This window comes from Macrobrachium nipponense, chromosome 7, assembly GCF_015104395.2.
Source record: "Macrobrachium nipponense isolate FS-2020 chromosome 7, ASM1510439v2, whole genome shotgun sequence".
In the NCBI taxonomy this organism is placed as follows: domain Eukaryota; kingdom Metazoa; phylum Arthropoda; class Malacostraca; order Decapoda; family Palaemonidae; genus Macrobrachium; species Macrobrachium nipponense.
In genome coordinates, this window is record NC_061109.1 from 23,970,457 (window position 1) to 23,995,870 (window position 25,414).

The window sequence follows — 25,414 nt, forward strand, 5'->3', positions numbered from 1 at the left end:
GTCGATCCTATTGTTAAGACTGAAGGTTTGTTCCGCGTATTTGTATTTTTCGTAGCTAACAAACCTGAGAACTTGACGTTTACTGCCCACCTCTAGCCATCTCTCTCAATCCTGGGTTGGAAGAAAGACTGACACATCATGAGTACCCCAAGCTAGTCGGTGACCAGCTTTCACCTTGTATATGCGTGAGTTGTCAGGTGCCACAGATTCCTTGCTGTACAATCTTTTGATTGTTTCAACGTGTTTCTAGCAGTTGTTTTAATGTTTCCAGCGGGCGCTAGAAGATTATCCTATGGTTATGACTTCAGGTTTGTTAGCTATGAAAAAAAAAAAAATTAAATTTGTCATTTTAATTTAGTGGGTGTCTAAGTTCTCCTAAATGTTCTCCAAAAACATATTTTATCTTTTATTCTTGCCAGGTATGCAAGAGAAGGCTGCAAGTTTGCATCCCCTCGTCAGTCCAGCTGCAGCTCCTCGTGACTTCAAAATGTAGTATTGTTTACTGTAGTTTATATATTTTGCATCACTTGTTAACTTCAGGTAGAGGTTTTTATTACTTTCACAAGAAAGTGCAATTGATTCGCCACAGTCAAGAATTTTTTTATTAATTTTTTTTTTTTTGTGTAGTCTCATTTACTCTTATAGTTAGAAATGTTGAAATATGCTTTAGTATTAGTGAGTGTTATTTTAAGAGTACATACTATGCTGTAAACCTGTTTTATATTAATTACGTACACGTTTCAGTTTAGCATTTATTGGAGGATAGACAAATTGTAATTTTTTTTTAGTTTGCTGCAACGATTTTTAAAAATCAAACTAGTAGATACTAATTTTATTCTGAAAACTCTTATTATTATTAGAAAAGTTTTCCTCCTGTAGTTGTTGCTTTTGTCATTTTATTTATGGATATACAATGCTTTGTGTTTATTGCTCAGCATGTTTACCTTTATGCAGTATATCAATATTTATATTAACATGACTGTTAATCAAGGGATTATAAAACCATTATAACAGATGTATTAGCTCATTTCTTGTGTTTCTATTATACTGAAGCTGTTTTGTATAATAATGAAAACTTTAGTAGAATTCACTACCACCCAAGAGCATTATGGGGACCAATGTAATAGACAGGGATATTAGATATACAAAAGAACAGTACGTATTTCGGGTAGTACATACAAAAGAAGTAAACGATCCCCAAAAAATAAATTGACATTTTTCATAAGACCTGGTACTGGATTTAAAAAAAAAGATAGTAGTAAATGCAAGGACAGTGACTGACTTTAGTGTACGTATAAGGAGCAAGAAATGCATCTCTTACTCTTGATGAACTCATGTGGCAAGCAAGGCTGAGCTTTCAAGCTGTACCTCATTCTGTGGTCCTAAGTCTTTACCTTCAAGATTCATTGAATGCTATTATCATTCCATTCTTCCATTTGCCTTGTTTGATTGTTGAGGGTTCTGTAATAAATTCAGATTCGTTTCTGCTCTCAAATATTTTGTTTCTCCTTTCAATATTTCATCTCATTATCTACTAAAATTTTTTCTTCATCTGCTATCATGATCCTCACCTTCATGCCAAAGTAGGTATAAAAGGTGTAATCAGAAATTAATAAAGGAGTTGAAATGTTAACATGTAGTAGACAAAATTTGTGGCAAAAAATTTTCTTTAAAAGGAATTGTGTATAGCTCTAAAAATGGAAGAATGGCAAAATGGGTTTAGACTTTTATCATAAGTTATACTATGCAATCTGAATGAATTTCTGGCAAGTGTTTAAAGCATTAGTCAAGTTAAGTCACATAATACTGGTGTGATTGTTATATGCCAAAGTTATGAATTAGTTTATACTAATATTAAATTATTTTAATTTTGTCCCATCTTAATTGAAACTGTAAGCCGTAAGTTTTAATATTGGTAAATTATACAAATAAGAAAAGTACATGAAATGAGCACTCAAAGTTCTTTATTATTTTAATTTAAGGGCAAAACCATTCCAAGTGTCAAAATTTTAAGTAGTGGGGAACCAAAGGACACTTGCCTGGATTTGATGTCTTGAATTTAGTCCTTTTACCATCGGAAGTTTGGTCATAATTTCTTTACTCCTATATTTCATGTATGATTGTGCAATAATTTAACCAAGATGTAATAACTAAAATCAATGGCTAGGGCTTAATTTAGCTGCAACTTGAGTTATGTCCATTGATTTTGGTTTCTCACCAATTTGTATTGTAATTTGAATTGTAATTTGAATTTTGTTGTATCCTAATGATAATGTGGGAACTGTGGTATTACGGATACAAAAAATTTTTGTGTGCTATTTGTTGATATTCAGCATGTTTATTCAGAATATGAAGTTCATATTACTGTTATTGTTAATGAAGGGTTTACAAAACCATTATTAAATATATTGCTTGTCCCTTATGTTTTCTGTTATTGTTTGGGAAACTTGAGATACTTAGTATATTAAGTCTGTTGCTACCACCCAAGAGGTTTGATGATACAGGCTGAGGTTGAAGTGGGAAAAATAGTTCATGTTTTTGTAAAAGGACAGTGTACTTTAGTAAATCCTGAAAATGAGACTATAGAATGGGTTTTGGGTCGCAGATCCAGAGTACTACTTTTCATTTTATTGCAGGAAAAGCTTATAGAGGTCTGTAGAAAGAATCTACCTCTTATGAGGAGACAAAACTCAGATGTTTCATCTGTGGCCAAATTTTATGCAATGGCACTTGAACATTGTTAATTATTATGAGCATTTAAATGTTTTGGTCTTAGGTTTTCATTTTATATTCAAATGAAAACCTATCTAGACATTTTTTTGCCTTTGTATACAGATATAGAGCCTTTGTTTACAGAAAGACAAATGACACTTAATAGGCCTTTGCACGTTTTGTCATAAGGACAAAATTGTATGAAATTACCTGCAATTCAGATTGATTCTGATAAGACATTGGTGGGAGCCATGAAGGGATACTAGCCAGGATTTAATTCATAATGCTTTTTCCCATCCCATATAAAATAATGTATTACACAAGTAATTTTGCATTAATTTGACTAGGCAATAGTTATTTTTGCATTAATGTAACTATAAATTGTTCAAATTAATTTGTTTTGGTTGCTCACTGGAGTGATAGAACTAATATCATAAGCAGCATATGACAACTTATTTGAGTGAAGGAAAACATGGCTAGGTATCAAGTGTTATCAAACCATCCTCTCGGGGACTAACTGGAGACTGATTCATTAACACTTGTCAGGAAGGTTGGATACTTGACTATCATGGGAATTAGATTTTACCATTTGAGAGAATTAGGAAAGGGTTTTTACGGTGCAAAGTGAAAAATATGTAATCATTTTTGTTTGTCTGGTCAGTCAAGAAGTCTCGTCTAACTAGTTAACCTCGTGGAAACACACACACGGCTTAGTGACCTCATGGAAAGATTGATCAAGACCATCCATTGTCAAAATTTGTCATTCCCCTTAGGCCATGCTCAGTTTCTGGAATGGTTAAGAATAAAAAATTTCTGATCAAATAGTTAAATTGTTTAACCAGACCAGTGACTCAACCATTTCACTTCATAGGAGTGGCTTCTAATCTGCAAAACTTGTCACCATAAACCACTTTGAAGTAAAACAATATTTTAATTTTAGATTTATTTTGAAAGGTTCAATTGGAGTTCCATCAATTACAGACTACAAATGTACACAGTTACAAAGTATAGCAATTATATGTAATACTTTGCTGCACTAGTTAATAAACATTATAGTACCTATGACTGGAATTAAATTTTTATTTTTCTTATTTTGTTCACTAAATGGCAAAATAACTCTAGTGGGTTACTAATAACTACAGAACATGGGTGACATCTGAAATTAAATTTGTGATAATTCATTCTTTCTTACTTGACTGAGATTAAAACTAGAAAATTCAAAATTACAGTGCTGAAAAAACCATTCAGGATTTTAAACATTCATGAAATTATCACACTTGTGAAATGATCACACTTGACAAATTAGAGCCTAAGTAATGAAAGAGTACAATTACATTTCTAATACAATTTGAAGCTAAAAAAAAATTGGATTTGTAATGTACACTTACATAAGTCATTATAAATTTATTTACACTTAACATTCTGCAGGAAACTATACTAAATTTCATGTGGAAAGACAGTTGCAGGAGAAAATTATCAATGCTTGTCTACAAGTGATCAGAAAACAACTATCTTTCCTTATTCTAAAACAGTCATGAATTCAACAGCAATGACTGACATAGTTAATTCATCATGGCAGTATGTGAGACTTGAAAATTTTAGTCAATATAATTTTTGAAGTAGAAATTTAAAGAACTGTATTCGAGTATTGCTCTTTCATGCCATGACCATAAGATATTTATGATTTTTGCCATTTACTTGAATAAGGAAAATGGTACTTCAGGTTCAGGAAAACTAACATTGAAGCAATATATTGGCACTTTAAATATATGAAGTTGAGATTTTTTGGCACTATATAATTTTTTTTCTTGTCATTGTGGTGGTACGATTAAAATTAATCATAAGGTTAATGAATCCATGAAAATAAAATTATGTATAAGTATATAATTATGGGAAACTCATCAGTTGCTTCTTGTACCCTCAAAATCCTTTACTTTAAAAGCACACGCTCACATAGGTTCAAACCATTTGAAGGACATTGTTCTAACCAAACTCAAGATGCAATTTTAAAACTTATATACTGTAAACAATACTATAAACTGGCGTACGCTGTTTTTATTCCATAAAGCGTACTTATTTTTTTTTTTATTCCTAGAACATGAAAATTTAAGACAAAACTCTTGAATTTATTAAAGTGTAAAGAAAGCTCAATACATTGCCTTGTAAATAAAATAACTCAAAATGCACCAACAAAGTAGCACAACTTCAAGCACACTTGTTGCTTGGTCCCAACAGTATTCTCTTCCAAGATCAAAACTATAAATTGAAAGCTTAACTTATGGATAGTAGTACTAGTTTACAAAAAAATTTATGAATATCAGCCTACAAAATCTATACCTTGCATTAAATTAACACAGTATGGAAAATACTTGATATACTTTTTTCAGTTTGCTTGTAAATCGACAACGATTTAAGAAATAATCTAGTCTGATCAATGAATTACAAAACTCTCTGGTATGTGGTCAACTAATGACTGATGCAGCATTTGCCAGGGTCTATTTTTCCTCAAGTCTGCTTTATCCTACTCTCCACCTCAGCAAGAGGATTCCTGCAGTCACGTATGCATGTGAATAAGGATGTACCCATGCCACCATAAATTAAAGATAACACATAATAAAGACACGGCTTTCCGACCCTACGGACATTACTAAATGTTCTGAAGCTTGGACTAAGTACCTTTATTCTCCCAATTTAAGAAGGGCATGAGATAGTTGTCAAAGCTGGGCAACAATGTCTAAATATAAGTATTACATGTAGACAATTTTTACACAAATGGATGCACTGCATTTTATTATAGTGGAGTGAAAAAAAATTTTCAAAAATAAAAAATTATGTATATTGTTTAAATACTAAGCTACTGAAGACTACCAAAATGCTCGTCACAATTATCTTGGTAACTGGCTCATGAAACTAATAATCTGGTATTTTGTACAAAACTAAATTGAAATTGAAAGAACATTTGGTATACTGACACAAAAAACCTTAACATGACTTGAGCATACTGAATAAACATGTGAAGTTTTGAAACTGTTTTCCTGGCATATCAGGCCTGAACATACAAAATATTTTCCATGTGGAATGTACACACACCAAAGCTGATCTGTAGGTTGGCCATTTGAAAATCCTTTCAATGAAAGTGTAAAGCCCCGTCCACACCACCGAGCTTTGCCCGACGAACTTTGCTCGATGTGACGTCAGAGGCATATTAGTTTAGAAAACAAATGAATTTCCATAATCTAATAAAAGAATTACCAATCTCAACATTATAAATACTGTATAAGGAGAGAATGTAACTAAAGGTTGAATACGTATATACTTGTTTTTTATCCAGTTATGCTACGGGAAAAATTACAGGGATAGTGCCAAGAGACCCTAAACTTAGACAAAGAAACAGGAGAAGTATGCAACAAAATATTAACATTCTAAGAAAAAAAAGTACAGGAAAAATTCTTCTTTACAACGCACTCACTCCACTAATGAGCTGCTAGCAATGTGAACTGAAATTCTGGACTTTGACATTCTATTACCTACAAAATTAATTCATTAACAATGATTGATACTATCCTAAACTAATTAATTCATTAACAATGATTGATACTATCAACGATTCAACTAAAAAATGTTTCCCAGTTAAAGGATGCAAATTTCTAAGTAAATAAATGACCATCCATAATTACAAGTATCTTATTTTAGTTGTACTGCTCTGTCGGTATTAGTTTCAATCTCTTAAACATAGAGCAGGATACAAATCATTCAAAGTCTGGTCAACCATGTGCCAAAGCTGTATAATATATTAGAATGGCAGTGGCGGCACTATAAAAATAAACTATCGCTTCAAAATGCGTACCATTAAATTTTTGGCAGCCCTAACTACTGTGTTTCTGCGAGTCTCAAACTTCATAAATAATTAAAATTACAACTGATTCGTACCATTATCCTTATTACAAAATCATTTTTGGTGGTAATACTTCTTACAAGATAGTAACACCGGACCTACACAAATACAAACATCAGTGATTACACTAAAACACATAGTACAATATTTACAGACAACAATTTTTATTTCACAATAGTTCATGAATTGCAAAAAAGTTCCTAAAAACAAAATGAATCTTTAACAGATAAATAGTATGAAGGAAACTTCAACACTAAAACAGTGTAATTTTATCCCATAAATTTAAACTTCTTTAATTTTACTTCTGTCATAACTGACTAGGAAGGTAAAGCAATTATGTGCTGAATTACTGCTTACGTGTAATATGGAAATTCTGATTAGTAAAAGGCGAGATCTAGTACAGCCTTGAGGTAGTCCGTCACCTTCCCTATCAATAGCTTCACTCTTAGCCTCTGCTTTTCATGTCAAATATGCACCATTCAGAAGGGCAGGGAGAAAGCACATTAAGTAAAAATGCAATGGTGTTGAAAAGCATATTTTAAATTCTGAATGTTAACTTGTATATCTTAAAATCTGTTATTTTTAAAAATGCTGAAACACCATTTTTGAAGGACAAGTGTTTCTGAAATCTACTAGTTCATCCAAACTGATTTCAGAGGATGCTGGTAAATGCCAACAGCATACATCTATGGTATCTACTTCAGATTACTTCCTGTATATTTTTTATAACTGGTATATATCAATATGTAGTCATTCTGACGTACGGTCAAGACTACACTTGTGACACGCAATAACAAGCACATCGACTTATATAAAGTATTCTCTCATAGTTGTTCTCATCTGTAGTAGTGCCTTTGTTGGTATAGTGATGGAATATAAATGGACCCATGGCAGGAAGGCTCTTTCTTTTGTCTTAGAGCAGCTACCTTGAATATCACGATTCACCCCTCTTCCACAGACAACAGTGGCATGGGTTAGGCAAGTCCCACCAACACTGGTTTTTTTTTTATTTTGGAAGCAAACACCATTATTTTCTGCTCTTAAGTTTTTCATTGAGCAGCATTTTATTGTCAAGATGTCTCTTTCTACTGAGGAAAGTTATATAATTTTAGGTTTTGCAATAGAACAGGGAATAGTATTTCTTGGTACTAATTCCAATTTTGTGTTAAAATACAAATTTTTCTTGGCTCCCTTTCTAATTTCCAATATATAGAGTGCTCTTGATATTATTGCAATGGGGTTTCTGTTTTATTTAATACTAAGGCTTGTCGTGTGAGAATCATCTTGGTTTTCATTGCTCAGGAAGATTCATTTTCTTTTCCAAGAACAAAAATACTCCTCAACAAAACAATAAAAATTAGATGGTACTTTGACCATGGGTCAGATAATTTGATGGACCACTGTTAATCAGATTTTGGGGCATTAACCCTTACTTGACAGATAAATATATCGATATGCAGCTCCTCAGGCCGGATAAACTTTGAGGTTAGCCACTTTACGAAAAAAACATCAATGGAAAGGGGAGAATATGCAAATGTACATGGTGAAAGAAAAATATTCTAAAAAATTTTCCCTACATTCCACGAGAAGTTGAAAATGACTATTTACAACCCCTTGTGGGGCCTCTTTTCCAAGACAATTGTAAATTTTACCAACTTAAACATGTTTTTCTAATAACTAATTTTATTTTATTTTGTAAAATTATAATTACTGCTCATGCAATATCTAAACAGATGATAGATAAAATCAGTAAAAAATTCTTAGCATATTTGTTGAAAACTATTTGCATAAATTTACAGAGGACGATGATTCAGTAACTTTTTTTACTTTTACATGTTTTTTCGAATATTTTTTTGCACTTTTCTTTGTAAAATTACATTTACAACTGACATACTTTTGTAAAAGATCAGAAAAAAAACCAACAGCATTCCCTTGGTATATTTACGAACAAATTTACAAAAAGACTGTCATGTGAGACAGAGACATAATACATTCCCCCTTGAAGTTACAAGCAAAACTAGTCCTGAGATTTGTGGTTTAAGCCAAAGTAAAAGTTGTCATTAATTTATGGGCAATAGAAGTATTGGCACTTCTTTCCTGCCCGATTCTTTCCAAACCAATGGCGCTTAATACTGTTTATCTACAGGATCAATCCGTCCACCACCCCAAAACCTGTTATTACTACTCCCAAGGATCAATCTGTCCATTAAGGGTTAAGTTATAAGCAATGCACTCTCGTTTTTTTGTGATCATTGACTTTTTTCTGCCAAATATAATCCTCAGAAGCATTTCATTTCAAGATCAAAGGGCTTAAGCAAGGATATTGGAAGACAATGTATCCAAAAGTTTACTCAAATCTTTAGCAAAGCTGGACTCCTGCAGTCACCAGAAGAGTTGGAAGACCTAGAATTAGACAGATGAGAACTATGAGAAGGGAGGCTTGAGATAGTGGAGAAATGTAGAAGTTCAAGTACAGAAAAGACAAGTAGAGGAATTTCAGAGGCCCCTTACATCACATGGTATTGGAGGCAATGGTGCTGGTCACACACAGAAAATAACTTACACACATCAAATTGGACCTTCTCATCTAGGAAATTATGAAATGCAGCTATTGAACAATTATATAACAATTTTATAAAAGTTGAGTATGACTGACTAAATAATTATCATAAAAAAAAAGATAAAATATTGTACTGTAATATGCAGCCAATTAATTCTTGCATAACTACCTGATTACAAGCAAAGCGAAGTCTTACTGGAAACTGGCTCATTTCTGGTAGCCAGGCCCTAACGCTATTCAAATGCTAATATCTCCAAATATCAAAAGAGAAATCCTTTCACCAGATAAAACTTTACATCTTTAAATTTCATCCCACATAAGATTTGTTTTGAATTTTAATATCATAAATTCACATTTAAATTGTTTTAATTATTGCATTAGTCCCTAACACTATTCAAATACTAATATCTCCAAAAGTATTGAAGATAAAAGAAATATTCTTTTGGCAGATAAAACCTTACTTTTTTAAATTTCACCACATATAAGATTTATTGTCAAACTATCATGATTCTCATTAAAATGATGCTTTAATTATTAAAAGCGAAGTGAAGTTTTACTGGAAACGGGTTCATTTCTGGCAGCCCACCCCAAACGCTATTCAAATGCTAATACATACAGTGAACAACCCCCTCCGTATTCACGCACTCCAGATTCATGGACTTACTTATTCACGGATTATGATTCGCTGTATTTTTCTGAGAAATATCCACAAATTCCTTTTTTTAAATCATAAAATGCAAATTTTGTGACAAAACTATTAGTAAAACCAGTTATAAACATTTTTAGTGGGTTTCCCTTGAGTTTTAACTAAAAAATACATAGGGGTTTCAACTATTTGCGGATTATAGCTATTCGTGGGGGGGGGGGTGGGTCAGGTACGCATCCCCGCAAATAGGAGAGGAACGCTGTATCTCTAAAATATGTTAGATAAAAGAAACAAACAACCTTACATCTTTAAATTTTACCCCATATAAAATTTATTTTTAAGAAATCAGGAATTCACATTTAAATCATGTTTAAATTTTTGCCTTAGACTCGAACACTATTCAAATGCTAATATCTCAAAAAGTTTTGAAGATAAAAGAAAAATTCTTTTGGCAGATAAAACCTTATGTCTAACTTTCATCTCATATAAGATTTTTTCTGGGCTTGGCCGTGTCGCTCCGTGAAATAAGTCCGTTTAGCGTTATTTCTAGTAAAATATTGCTATAATACCAGAGAACTGCTAAATTGGACATGTCAGAACTCTCTGACTCACTCACCTATAAAAAAAGGTGTCGATATAAACCTTGGGCGAGTGTTAAACACTACCACAGCAACCCCTCCAATTAGCCTTTTCCAAAATCCCTTAAATAAATCATCAATTTACATTTAAATGATGTTTTAATCATTGCATTAAATTTTTGCCACGGCTCGGCACTAGCATTATTAAAATGCTTATAGTATCTCCTAAAGTTTTAAAGATAACAGAAAAATTCTTTTGGCAGATAAACCCTTACACCTTTAAATTTCATCCCATGTAGGATTTATTTTTAAAATGTCAGTCTTTATGAAAACGGGTTCATTTCTGATGGCCCGGCACAGCCCAGTCCTAACGCCATTCAAATGCTATTATCTCCAAAAGTATCTAAGGTAAAAGAAAAATTCTTTTGGCACATAAAACCTCACAACTTTTCAATTTCATCCTATATAAGATTTATTTATGACTATTTGAAATGCAATTAACAATAATAATTATGTAGCAGAAAGTTCTGAGAAACTCAGTTAACCCTTTGATGGTTTAACTTGAAGCTTTGCAAGTTAACACCTTTAGGGCATCCTAGTGGTAATGCTATTAAAAACATTTGCATTGTATACAGGAATGATGATTGACTAAAATATTACTAAGATACAGTGTTACCTCAGCTTAAATGAATGGTTCATGGGTCTGGTCTCCCGATGAGTAATGAAACATGCAGTAACCAAACTTGAGTATTACATTACAACATATACAATACCCCGTAGCTGGTACAGCAATCATGTGAAAACTGTAACTCTCACCTTTCACTGTAATTTTGATTTGCCTTTTAAATATGTTATCGTTGCTACTGTAGTCTGACTCACTGAGTATGTAAATAAATGTTCTCGGTTCACCTTTCACTTATCGCTTATATGTAAAATGCAGCTTTTGCCAGCAATCACATGTGATTAATATGATAGTAAGTGGTAAAGCTACAGCACTACATAAGATACTTATGTATAAAAGTTAGTGTTGACCTGCATTCTCTATTTATTGGGACTGGGTCATTTGGGCTACATATTCCTGCGTCAATCAAGTGTGCATAATTCAAAGATTAGATCAAATGGACTTCAGGGTGGCATTTTTCATGGTTCAAAGAGTGCAATATTTCAAATCATGGACTTTATATTCTTTAATTTGTTGCTATCAAGTTCATTACTCCATAACCTTTCCCATTTATTCACCAATTTGGTTTTAGACATTGAATAATCGCTGACTGTGAAAGTTATGTGTAATCTGGTCATAGTAGTTACAGCCTTGGCTACTTTATAGGCACTCTCATTTCCCTTTATACAGAGGACATACTTGTAGGAATCTAACATACATATTTCAACATTTACACCAGTTTCACACTAATGGAATGTAATCTCCATTCAACGTCACAAAAATATTTTAGACAACAGTTCTGAAGACTCAAATATTACTTCTTGAGTCACTTCACTGAAAACTACAGATTTATTTGTATTTATATTTAGTAGCATTATATTATGAACTATACTTTATATCCTTTATATGCATGTGTTGTTTATTGTTATTACTGTGCTACTGTACTGTAAGAAAGTTGAAAATTCTTTCTTAAGGGAATGTTAAGCTGAACTAATACTGCACACAATGGGCTTACTTAACTTGCTAGTTTAGTAATACAAGGTACACATCACTCAAAATCCCTCTAATAAAAAAAAATGAAAATCACCACAACATCATGGGCTATTTCTCACTAGTAACAAAGTGGCCGCGACTTCATAAGCAGAAAGGAAGAAAAGAGGCGAAGAACATGGGAATCCAGTGAACACTCCCTGGCACCATTCATCACCCATTAGGCTAAGGATGAGTGTGAGCAATTCACAGGTGAGACAAGGGACTCCCTATGGTTATGGAGTGTATTATCCTGAGTAAATCTTCTTGTTAACTTGGGCAATAGATCAGCTCTCTGTTGTTGTTCTTTTACCTGAGCATTATGACACCAGTAAAAGTAAAATATAAACACAAAATTACACTGATTTATTATATTTAAACACAAACTTGCATCGTTTGTAGGGAAAAAATATAAAAGCATTTTGCCTGGATTTGCTTACTATTAGATTTCAACTGCTTCCTGCATTTAAAATCTGCACCCACTTAGAAAAATGCAGCTATCTGGAAGATTTTGAACACAAAAAAGTGGCACATTACATAATATACTTTTGTATCCAGTGCTAATGTGGCATCTTAAAAGTTTACAGTTTTCCCAACCAAAGTATAACAGCACCAAAGAGGTACAAAATATATAAAAAAAATATTTACATAAAAAGTGAAAAAATGGATGCTACATAAATGGAAGCTACATGGCTTATGTTACTAATGTTTAAAAACTGAGCTGAAAATTACAGGAGAATCACTGTACGTACTGCGTATTAATGTTGAAAATAACGGCCTAGAAGACAATTTGCTGAACATGTAAGCAAACCAATACATAACATTTGAACATATAAAATATAGATCGATAAGTAACTTATTTAGGCAATAAAAATAAAACCAGTTACATATTTCATTCCCCCAAAAATAATATCAGTTCTAACAATGTATAGAACTGTACTACACTAATGGTTAAGATTACAAAAATGACTTAGATTAGTAGCTTACTGCACTTAAGTTATCTGGAAATTATGTTAAGTGGACATGCAATACATGAGCAAGAGAGATTGATTTCCTATTTGAGAGAGTTTGTAATGCAGCAACAATTTTATGTGAAGGCAGAGGAGACAGCAGCATAGATACTTTACCTAACTGCAGGTAAAGACTGGTATTTAAAGAAATCAGATATTCAACATGCTTCTCAGTTTCAGCTTAAAATATTCTTACAACACGGCTAGTTTTGACATTAATTATGGGTACCGTAATTTATGTCAATTTAATTTTCACTACTAACTCAGAGTTTATTTATTTTTTCAAATGTGTAAAATCACTTTTTAATATTTTTAGACAAGAGGATGGATTTAATTTTCTCTGAAGAAATCTGAAATCCAACTGATGAAATTGAAGCCTAAAAGGGCAATAGACCAGTTAATGATTAACATACTATACTGCATAGCTGCAATGATCTATGAAGCCACACCCAACATTACTAGACATACAGTTCAGTGTGGAATACATGGAGGTAGTGTTCCTAAGTTATTTCTACATATCAGTCACTCCCATTACATTTTATTGCATTTGACTGCATACAGGAAAATTACTGCGGATTCTACAGTACATCACGAACTAGACTAGTTTAGGTCTTCATGGGCAGGGGCACAGCACAAATTAAATGGAGCTCAAATACGAGGGTTGTCCGTAAAAGAAGGTTCCCAAAGATTTTTCACAATGAAAAACATGATCATTGGCATTGAATAATACATTTTTGGAAAGCTTAGACTTTTTCCTATTTTCGACATAATCGCTGTTGAGATCAATGCAATTTTGCTTGCAGTGTACCATCTTCTTTATGCCTGAATCGTAGAACTCTCCCGCCGCTCTGCAAAGGTAGCTTAAAACCTCTTCTTTCAGCTTCTCTCTAGTTCTGAAATGTGTTACGGACATCTGTACATCCGTCTTTGAATTCTCTGCACCATTGGCGCACATGTTGTACGCTCATACACTTTTCTCTGTAGACTTCACACAGTTGGGAATGAATGTCCACCAGTACAGTGTTTTTTGCACACAAAAACTAATCACAGAGCATAATTCGCACCTGGCGGGAGAAGCGAGTGGGAGCTCCATCTCTATCGGCTGAGCATTGCAGACAGCTCGCCATGGGGGGAGGGGGGGGAGGACCAAGCTACACGCCAGTGTCGCCAGATCCCACGTAACAGCGTTCCTTGCGACTGCAGCCCATTGAGAACCTTATTATATGGACAACCCAAGTAAATAATATGTCCAAATAAATAATATAGGTACACGTTGAGGATTATTTTCACCCAAAGAGCAGTAAATCACATTACTGGAGGTATTACCTGAAAAAGCCTAAATGAGTCAATGAATCCAAGTGGAATTGTGGTGAATGATTATTTATGAAAATATCCCTTTGATCAAAGATTTTTGGCAAATGAGTAGCTTGCATTTTTCATACATTTTTTTCAGCATCATGCCTTTGGGAACTGAAAAATATTCAATTATTTTCTGAAACTTTTGACATACCTTTTAGAATGGTGTTTTGTTGGATGTACCTTTACTTGAAACATCTTAATTATAAGATACATTTCTCTTAACACTTTTCCTCATCTTGGCAAAATTTGTTATATGTATATGAATTATTAAAAGATAATTTCTAGTAGGTACTACCAAAAACAATGTGTCTGTGGACTTTTTAATCTTTAAATTTGTTGATTTTGATCTGCTGAGGGTCAATGCATCTTCCTAATGATTGTCTTGTGTTTTCTTACAACTAGGTCTAATAGTGTTTTCTGCCTGTCATGGACTGTTTGCTTAGTTGGTTTTGGAGAAGATATAGATATGAATTAGCCTGCTGCATTAGTAGCATTTTGTTACTAAACTATTAAGTGAGCTCTTATGTCCTGAAAAGGTTGAATATTTCTAGCATGCAGCTGACTTTTTGTTTCCATTCTGTCTTGTGTATGTTATAGCAAGAGATTGACTCCAGTGCCATTGCCTTCCCCAGCCCTCCCCACATACGTGAGCCTTGATCCTCTACATCTCGTAACAGCTGTTTCTTTGAAACACCTGAACTAACAGAAGAAGATTTACTATCTGAAGAGGAGCAAGTTGATGATCCTGTGGCTTTATCATCTTCTGCCTCTTCCGATTTTTAGTTATATGTACCCATGAACAGTCCGACACCATTCATGTATGCCGACAACGAACCGAATCTCGGTGAGGACCCTACAGTCTGATTCTTGTTCTTATTATTCAATTTCTTTTTGTAGTACTTATCATGAGCCAATCTACACTGAACCTGCAGAATTAGCTGATATTAATAATTATTATACCTTATATCATAGATTAGTATTGTAGGCTAGGTTACCGTACATGTATATGATACGTATAACATTGTATATGTTAGGCTAACTCTTGTCAGTGTTATTCAATTTCTCTTTGTACTGAATTATCATAAGTCAATCTGCACTGAACCTCCAGAATTAGCTGATACGTATTAATAATTACTTTACCCCATATGTATAGAGTATACTGTGTAATGTGGGCTAGGCTATATTCGAGATATGATTTTTTCAACAACCGATGGGTTTATGGAACCTAACCCCATCTTAAGAAGGAGAATACCTACGTATACAATCATTCACAGAAAATTTGCCCATTCGCAGCAATTTCCACAGAAATATTCACAAATTACTATATTTTCATACCACTGTCATGACAAAATTCACATTTTGTGATAAAACTTAAAATACTCAGGTATAAGCATTTTAAGAGTTTTTGTGTTTTAACTTTCAAAATAGGCAGCTCTAAGCCTTTTTAAAGGAATTTTGTGTAGTATTCGTGGGGGGGGGGTGGTATCCATCCCATTCCCTATGAATATGGGGAGGGGGGGTTGTCTACTGTAAGATAGTTAATTAATACTACTAGTATAGGTTATTGAAAATAACTGACTATTAAAAAAAGGTTATCTAAATTCAACTTATTTTGTTAACTGTATATGTACAGCATATGTGGAATATGTTGAGACATTTTGTGTTAAAAGAGAAGGGAAAAGAAAAGAACCACATGTAACTTAATCAGCAGAGATAAACAATCAGCAATATTTAAGATAATTAACTATTTATGAATTTATCAATAAAATTTGATAACTTATCTCCAAAATGGTTGTCTTTTTTAATTTTATTTTCTTCATGACATGTATTCTAATGTCCATGGAATCATCTTTGGTTGCTGCTGCTTCAAAATGATTTGGTACTTCTTGATGCATCCGTATGGGATGATCTTTTTATTTTTTTGTTGTTTCAGTGGTTGATTTCCTTTAGTATTTTGAATTACATAGTTCTTTTGGCATGCAAAACCTTTTGCCAAGCTGAGGTATACCCTAACTCTCTTTTACATCTTGGCCTCTTTTGTCAACATATCAGTTTTACTCATAAGTGATTATTGCAGTTTTGTATCATAAATGTACAACTGGCACATCTTAGACTTTGCATGGTTTTCACAAATAATATTTGCATTTCAGGTTGATGTTCTGATCAATGTACAACATATGTATAGTTCTTTGTAGAGGCATCCATTACACAGATACTCAAATCTACAGTTCTGATCCACGTACAACATATAAATCTTTATAAAAGGCATCCATTACATAGGTACTCAAATCTACAGCATCACTTGTAAAAGTAGGTATGGGTAAGTATACTGTGTGTTCCTATATTGTTACTGCTGTCATCCCTGCATTTATTCATTTCAAAGGCACCTACACAGAAATCTTGGGGTTCAAAAAGCCTCTCTTACTGTCAGTCTTCAGGTTTACTCATGTCGCTTGGGGTTTCATGTGATAAAGTGTGAAAAACAAGATACAGTCAAGCCTTGGATTTCATACGATTTGGTTTTTGTACACCTGGAAATGCTCCTTCCAGGGCCAACCTTACGACTAGGCCCCCAACACTGAGTACCCAAACAAAGCATCCCATGTTCTCATTTCCCACTCTGCTTTTGTGTTCATTGTGGTTTTCTTTGTGCCTTTATATTCAAGTGCAACTGCTAAATACGCCAACATGGTGCCAAAGAAAGTTCCAAGTGCCAGCCCTTCTGTTAAAAAAAACAGTGAGAAACATTATAAAATTTAAGAAAGAATAAAGAACTCATAGCAAAGTGTTGGAGGATGTTGCATACCAATCTCAGTAAGAAAATGTCTTCAACAAGTGCTGCTGTTAGTGAATTTACAGCCAGCAGCGGCTGGTTTGAAAAATTCAGAAAGCAGACGGGCATACACAATGTGCCTACTTCAGTGATTAAGGACATGTTTGTAATAAGTGGAATGGACAATGTCGTGTTCGACTTTAGGCAAATTTTAAAGAGATGCCAGAAACAAATGTCTGGACAGTTTTGTTGTGCTACAGGGGTCCAGTGACTCTCAAGCTTGTCATAGTGCCAGTAAAAATGAAGAGAGGAAGTAAACCCAGATGGTGCCAGTAAAAAAGGAAAAGAAGTATCCCTAGATAGGACCTACATACCTGAAGTACTTCTGAAGGGGGATTCCCCTTCCAAACAGTGACCTCTCCTCCTCCCTCTCCCCTCCTCTTTGTCTTCCATACGCTAATAAGAGTCTTCCATAAAGGTAAAGGTTATGCTGAATTTTAATTTATCCATTTCATTAGTCATTTATATTTATTTCTCATTGCTTTCTGCATGTAAAACTTGTTTATTCTCTATAAAATATAATTTTTGTTAATCTTTTTAGGTGTCTGGAATACATTAACTGGATTTATATTATTCCTTAAGGGAATTATTGTTTTGGATTTCATACATTTTGGACTCTATGTAACGTTCAGGAGCAGATTACATACAAAAACCGATGTTCCAATGTAATACATAACAGTGGGAAGTGTAACATATTGTGCCCACACTGCAGATCCCTCTGGTTGTCTGGCAGTGATATACAGCAAATTATTTGAAATAAGAAAGCTAGTTAGCCCCAGAAGAAACGTACCTCTGCCAATACAATGCAAATATATATATGAGAAAAGTAGACATACTTATATGAGAAAAGCAGTTCCTTCCTACCAAACAGACAGCATTACTCTCCAGCTGCAGTGGGAAAGGGTGTATCGACATTCTAAAATACAAAAAGACAAGACCTATAGTAATCTGAAGCTTAGCTTAGTCACTGGCAACTCAATACATGCAAGGAACGATGATCCACAAGAAAATTAACAAATAAAGGGACTGTTGGTTCCCTTGCAATTAAAGTTACATACTACAGATACATTACTTGACTGCTTCAATAATTTTGAAAGGTCTTCTGTATTACTAATGCTCTATAAACACATGTATGTAAACTTAAATAATAAACACGTAGTTTATAATAAATATATTGTTTAGGCTTATTTCAACCCATTAACTTATTTGTGTATTTACACCCTAAAATTATATTAAAAGGTATTTTGATTATTAAATTCTGAGAACCACTTCTCAACTAGATACTGCAATAACCTAGAAGTTGTGATGCCCATTTTCAATTACCATAAATTACAAAAGAAACAGAAAAACTAGATACTGAAGTTTCACAGACTGAAATTGGTAATCCTCTCAAATACAGGTTTTCTGGGGAGAAACATTAACTATGAGTCTTCATATAGTATTTTTCACAGCCAATGAGGTAAAATAATCACCTGCTGAAAGGTTTCATAATAAATTGCTTGCCAGTTTCAAGTTATGTTTAAAAAATACCTTAAAAAACAGTGCTGAAGCTGACATACTGTACCAAACAAGGGATATTAGGAAACTGATTCTTTTTTGTGTGTCAAAATCAGCACTCAAGTAATTCCCATATCTCCTCTGTTTTTACCTGCTACAATGAAGGCTTGGTTCTTGACATTTTTGACATTTACCATGAAAACAACTTTGGCCCATATCATGTCAAATGGTCTGCCAGCTGCATCTAATGCTGATGGATAACAAATTACTTTCTATCTACGTAAAATATGTAATATCTTGTAAGAAAGTTATTCACTGGATACATTTGGGATAAATACTACTTTTCCCCTTGATGCTAAAATGTTCTTTCAGAATTCATATTCTCATGTTGTTATGCTACATAAAACCAAAATTTCTACCTCATTGTTTTTCAAATAATTTACAACAAATATGTATATCACTTATTGTGCACAATACATTTGTAAATGCTTACTGCCAAAACCACCGGCAAAATATATATACAGGTATTACATTCTTGTGTACAAATTCCAGTTATAAAGTAGATTATTGCTCTTCTCACTTTAATAAATCAATACACTTTCTTAATCTATACTGCTAATCTATTACTCTGTGTTCTTAAAGAGGACTAAAACAGTTGATTTCCATTGTCAAACTGCAAAATTGCTTTGATAACCAATACCAATGAAAAATTCTACAAATCCAAAACACTTATCATTAATTTACGATCACTTGTAAGTTAAAAGGTGACCCATTGCAGGAAGTAAAGTAAAGATTACATGTAAATTAGACAGTCCAAGAGCTTAACACTAAAGCGAGTCCAAGCTTTACTAATAAAATTTTAAAAATACATATATTAAGATTTTGAAGTCTGAAAAATATTGTAACTAATTTGCCACATATTGACAAACATTTAAATCCTATTGTTGTTACTCACTGCTGATTGTGATTGATTATGTAATGTAAATTATCATTAGTATTAAAAACCAGTTTAACCAGACCATGGTCCTGCCTTAAAGAGAGTTTCTAATAAACAAATTAATCTAATCTATCATATTGCAACAAAGTAAATATTCAATAATTGGATAAACAGTTTTGAAGATTCTGAAAAAATTTTTTTCAAGGATTTGCTTCCCATAATGTTGGTTAAAAAATTGGACACTTACTCAAAATTTGTTTGATTCTAAGTGCAGATCTGTATTATCTGCATTCAAAGATTGTTGTGTGTGGGTTATTCACCAAATGCCTATGGGTGAAAGGAGCATGACTACTTCGAAGTCAGGATAGTATTACTCCAATGAGGCATCCTTTTAGGCAAGAACATCACAATCTATCACTTGGTTTATTCTCTTTTAACTTGTTATTCATGATGCCTGTCATTTATTAAATGATGATGGGTTTTAGATATATAATTAACAAATATCAGGCAAGCATATTAGATCTTGTCAAATAATTTTAGGAGTCTGATTAACCCTTAAACGCCGAAGCGGTATTTTAAAAATCGTCTCCCGTATGCCGGCGGCATTCGCGAGTGAGCGCAGAAGCGGAAAAAATGTTTTTTTTTTTTAAATCACACCACGCGTGGTTTTCAAGATTAAGAGTTCATTTTTGGCTCCTTTTTTTTTCATTGCCTGAAGTTTAGTATGCAACCATCAGAACTGAAAAAAAATATCATTATCATATATAAATATTGGGATATATGACAGCACAAAAAAAAAATTCATATATAATTGTATACAAATCACGCTGTGAGCAAAACAGTTAAAGGTAACGAGTTAATTTTTTTTGTATTGTACACTAAATTGCAATCATTTTGGTACATAACACATTGTGAAACGATCAAGTCAACATAGGGAAAATATTATCACAAAATGATGCATGAATTCGTAACGCGCAGACGTAAAAAAAAGCGGTTTTCAAAAATTCACCATAAATCGAAATATTGTGCTAGAGACTTCCCGTTTATTGCAAAATTAAGGTAATTGATTGAATATTACTAGACTGTAAGTGTTGTAGCTTACAATTGCAGTTTTCAACCATTTCAGTCGAGTTAAAGTTGACCGCAGGACTAATTTTTTCTATTTATCGTTATTTATATGAAAATATTTCAAAACTGATAAAAGCAACAACCATGGGTTGTTTTTAGTTGTATTCTACATGAAATTGCACACATTTTCATATATAAAACTTTATGTAACAGCTAATTTAAAAAGGTGCAAACATTAGCACAATCGGACAAAAAATTTATTATTTTTTCGGAAGAGTTACCGTGCCGACGAAAGGAAAGAGCTTATTTCATAAATTCACCATAAAACGAAATATTGTGCTAGATACTTCCAATTTGTTGCAAAATAAAGGTAAATGATTGAATATTACTAGAATGTAATAGTTTTAACTTACAATTGTGTTTTTTGACCATTTCGGTCGAGTCAAAGTTGACCGAAGGTTGAAATTTTGGCACATCGTTATTTATATGAAAATATTTCAAAACTTATAAAAGCTACAACCATGGGTTGTTTTTTGTTGTATTCTAATGAAATTGTGCACATTTTCATATGTAAAACTTTATGTAACGGCTAATATAAAATGGTGCAAAAATTATGTCAGTGACAAAATAATTTCCGAGATGTATCGCTGATGCTTTTTAGTGCGAGAAGAAAGAAATTCGCGCTTGCGCGCCTGATTAACGATTGTAAACAAAACGCCTTGATCCGTGAGCTCCTAGCATCCCCCAAGGCGCGTGCTTCAAAAGTTTTCGCCTAGTAGGCCTATAATTATTTTTCTGCGAATTTAAAAAAAAAACTTTTTTTTCGTCGACGTATACGTCCAATCGGCATACGACAGACAATTTTAGTCGACGTTTAATACGTCCAATCGGCGTTAAAGGGTTAATCAGCACTAATTTCCTTTAAAGTAGAACCAATATATTTCAACATTTATAGTCTTCCTGTCACATTTGGGTAGGAAAACTTGATCTGTTGGACAAAAGGATTTTTGGAACAATTTTGATGAGCTACTTCTGAAACAATTAAATACTGTATAGAACATTTTGTGCAAGTATGTTTTTAATAATATCTCATAAAAAGATGAGCCCTTTCCTGAAGGCTACCTTAGGGTTATGTCTAAATATAAACAAAGTTCCCAGTGCCAGGAAGGTCACTAGTCTGTTGAGATCAAACCCAGAACAACAGGATGAGCTTGGCATTAGTTTTTCACCTTGCTTAATGTCAGCTACTCAAATTCCAGATGAGGTGACAGGCCATCCATCCTCACCCTTTTTAGTGTTCTAAGAGCCATCATAGCCAAGCAGAGGTCATCATCCAAAAATAATTCCAGACAGCATAAAGAATTAAGGGAGCAATTAAGAGGTAAGAATACCTACTTAATTTAATTAGAAGCAACACCAAGGCTTAAGCATTGAATAACATGCTAATAAAAAAATGTTGTTTCCTGAAGCCACCCACCCAATGGCAGGGTACTAGAAGTTATGGGAGACAAAATGCAAGACTTATAAAATATTCAATTCTAATTGGCAAAGGACTATCTTTACCCCATTTCCTCAGTACCTTCATAACTTTGGCTCATTAAATGGGCAGGGACTAAGTTTGTTGTACTGTATTTTATAGTTCATATCAACCTATTATTTTTAAATAAGTGAATAACTAACTCTTGCACATAGCAAACAGCCCTGATTGTGAGAACATTGATCAACGCTCACTAAAACTTTAATTAAAGGATAACTTTACTGAAGAGGTACTGCTTTTTTCATTTTAAAATATGCTGTTCATAATTCTGCTGAAATGACAAAATTATTGCTGAAGGTGAAAAATTACCAAAACTCCCCTAAATAGTGTGTGGAATTCTCCACAAGACATGTAGCAGTACTATATGAATATAAAATGCACAAACCTTTGCACTGCCTATGTAATAAATAAAGTATATACTACTGTAGTGCATAATGCTTAATTCTTGATGAATAGTGTACCTACACCCCAAGGCTTTTACACTGCTCAAGAGATAAAAGGAAATTTAGGACTGCAGAAAATTAGATATAAGGAAGTCCCCAGTTAAGAACACTGTTCCTGGTCGAGCACTGATAACCAAAAATCATTGTTAACCAGAACATAACAGTAATTATGGTAATAGATGCTGTTTATGACAACATAGGCGCTGATAAACCACTTACTGATGCTGAAAATCTTTACAGACACTAATAAACCACCTACCAACACCAATAAACTGCTTACTGGCACCATAAATCGCTTACCAGCGCTGAAAACTTGGTTAACAACCTTGTTAGCCAATCATTGTAAAACCGAAAGCACCATTAATATATGCTGCTGATAAGTGATGAGTCCCTGTAGTTTTGTTTCAAAAGTAAAATGCCAAAAACAATTGTTTATAAAAAATCTAAAATCTTTATGGAATTTTTGTAGGTATGTATGCCATTTGCTTGTATTTTTACTACTACTATTTACATACAGTCATAAATTTTGCCATTTGCTTGTATTTTACTACTACTACTTACACACAGTCATAAATTTTAAGCCCAAGTATAGAAATAACAGCTTGCTGTCACCATTACAAAGTTATTTAGAAAATATTAAAAAGTTACATGACATACATACTAAGTCCATTATGTAGTTTGAATCTGAGGCTTAACAACAAAATCTGATCCTCATTACAGTTTCCGACCACCATAAATATCTATTACTCATAACACAGTCACTTTTTACAACATCAGAGTTGAGCTCTTGGAATCTTAGTGAAGCCAGACAAATTCTAATCAATTCAAGGAAAACAGTCAACTGACAAAGCAAAATTTACTTTAAATCTAAGTCTAACAACTAAGAACCTTTGCCCATTGTCTGCCTGCATGCCACTCCCAAAATGTTCAACATAACTGCAACAAGCCACTAATTCTCTTGTGATATGCTTTAAGTCAAGCTGACTTTGAATTTCTTATATATTGTAATTATTTCAATTTATAACATCTTACTCAATGCAAATACTGTGCTGGAGTTACAAAAAACCAAATCTTATATCTGGGGATAACCTTGTGCAACTGTCAACTGCAATAATTCACTACAATACTATATCTTGGAAATGTATTGGCACAATTAGTATGGAAAACAATATAGAATCATCAGTAACTGTTAAGAGGTAAGACATGTTAGGGTAGCTACCAACTACTTTGAGTAACATGGGGATCTTTAGACACCATCATTTTAAATGTTGGTGTGTAACACTTGTCTCTCATGGGTATATCCAGCAATGTAACAAGGTGAACATGAAAACTACTAACAACTGGTTTCTTAATATTTCTACTTCTAGTGATACATGAATTCTTCTCTTGTAAAATATCTTGCATTTTTTATGTGCTTTTAATTTATGTATCATATATGTATATCACCAGAAAACAATGTACGTATCTTTAAAACTATTGTGAACATGTCTTCTTTCTTTGGTAATATCCCAGAGAGCAAGATGAGCTAAGTCATGTAATGAAACTATTAGTATACTATCATGAAGACATTAAACAACTGTAATCTCTGTAAAAACTAGTTTTTCTGCATTTATGAGAATACTGTAACTATATAGTATCTAAGCAATCTGGAGTGGAAATGTCACAATGTCCTTTTAACAACTCGTCATTCTCACCTGCTTCATCTGAAGCTAAAGATAATGGTTCATGATGAGGTGGCAATATTAAATATGTAAGGACAGCATAGTAGTGAATAAAGGCTCCTAAAACAACAAATAAATGCCAAATAGCATGGGCAAGCGGGACTCGTCCATCAAGCTTGAAGAAAATTACCCCGATCACATATATAGCTCCTCCTAACTTCAATTCTTCCAATCCAGAGTGGTCATCCTGTAATACAAAAAATAATAATAATATGCAATAATAAAAATTTATTTAGTTTGTAAAAATTCCAGTTAATTCTAATAATAATCTACATCTATCAGATCTGGAGACAGATCCCTTATCATTTTACTAGCAGTGAGATAACGAATGTACCTTTCGAAATTCAGAAAAGGAAAGCAGCAAAATCAAAGCTAGAATAATTTGGGACAAAAACAATAGGGATTAATCCTGAACAAAATGATAGAATAAAGCTGTAATGGGATAGAGGCTTTGAAGAAGAAGGAAGGAACAGATAATAACATAACTTATCTGAGTACAGACATTCTAAATTTCGCTCTTAAATAAGGAGAGTATCTTCAGATAGATATCAGATGTTATCTGTGAGGAGGAAGTTTTTCAGCTTCAACAACACAGAGCTTCAAAGACCAGCTATATATCTCAGAGAAATTTCAAAGTTAAAAAAAAAATAAATGTTCAGCCAAGCTGCTCTTTAGATTTAATCAAACAGATACTGAAGCTGTTTACTTAGATAACAACAATATTCCAAACACTTAGATAACAATATTCCAAACAAACATGGACAATGACTACTTGATGCATCTGGATGCCTCATGATTCACTTGGAATAGGTGATGTTGCACTTGCTGATTTTTAATGCATGACAATACTTTGTGGTACTTTTGACTTGCAGCTTTCTTTTCCACATCAATCGAAAAAATAAAATCAAATGCTGGCAGTATATGAGGT

The 25,414-nt window shown here is 33.3% G+C and overlaps 1 protein-coding gene and 1 long non-coding RNA gene across 4 annotated transcripts in view; one reads left to right on the forward strand and one right to left on the reverse strand.

The window, feature by feature from the left end:
• The window catches only part of LOC135216995 (uncharacterized), a 64,351-nt gene extending 60,577 nt beyond the window's left edge, over positions 1–3,774 (forward strand). The window contains exon 2 of the long non-coding RNA XR_010314995.1: positions 420–3,774. This is a non-coding gene — a long non-coding RNA (uncharacterized LOC135216995). The remainder of the gene's footprint in view (positions 1–419) is intronic.
• A 2,254-nt stretch (positions 3,775–6,028) lies between these two features.
• The window catches only part of LOC135216994 (monocyte to macrophage differentiation factor 2-like), a 291,269-nt gene continuing 271,883 nt past the window's right edge, over positions 6,029–25,414 (reverse strand). For all 3 annotated transcript variants that reach the window (XM_064252549.1, XM_064252550.1, XM_064252552.1), the window contains exon 6: positions 6,029–24,673. In XM_064252549.1, coding sequence (XP_064108619.1) covers positions 24,392–24,673 — 282 coding nt within the window. In that variant the 3' untranslated portion in view covers positions 6,029–24,391. The remainder of the gene's footprint in view (positions 24,674–25,414) is intronic.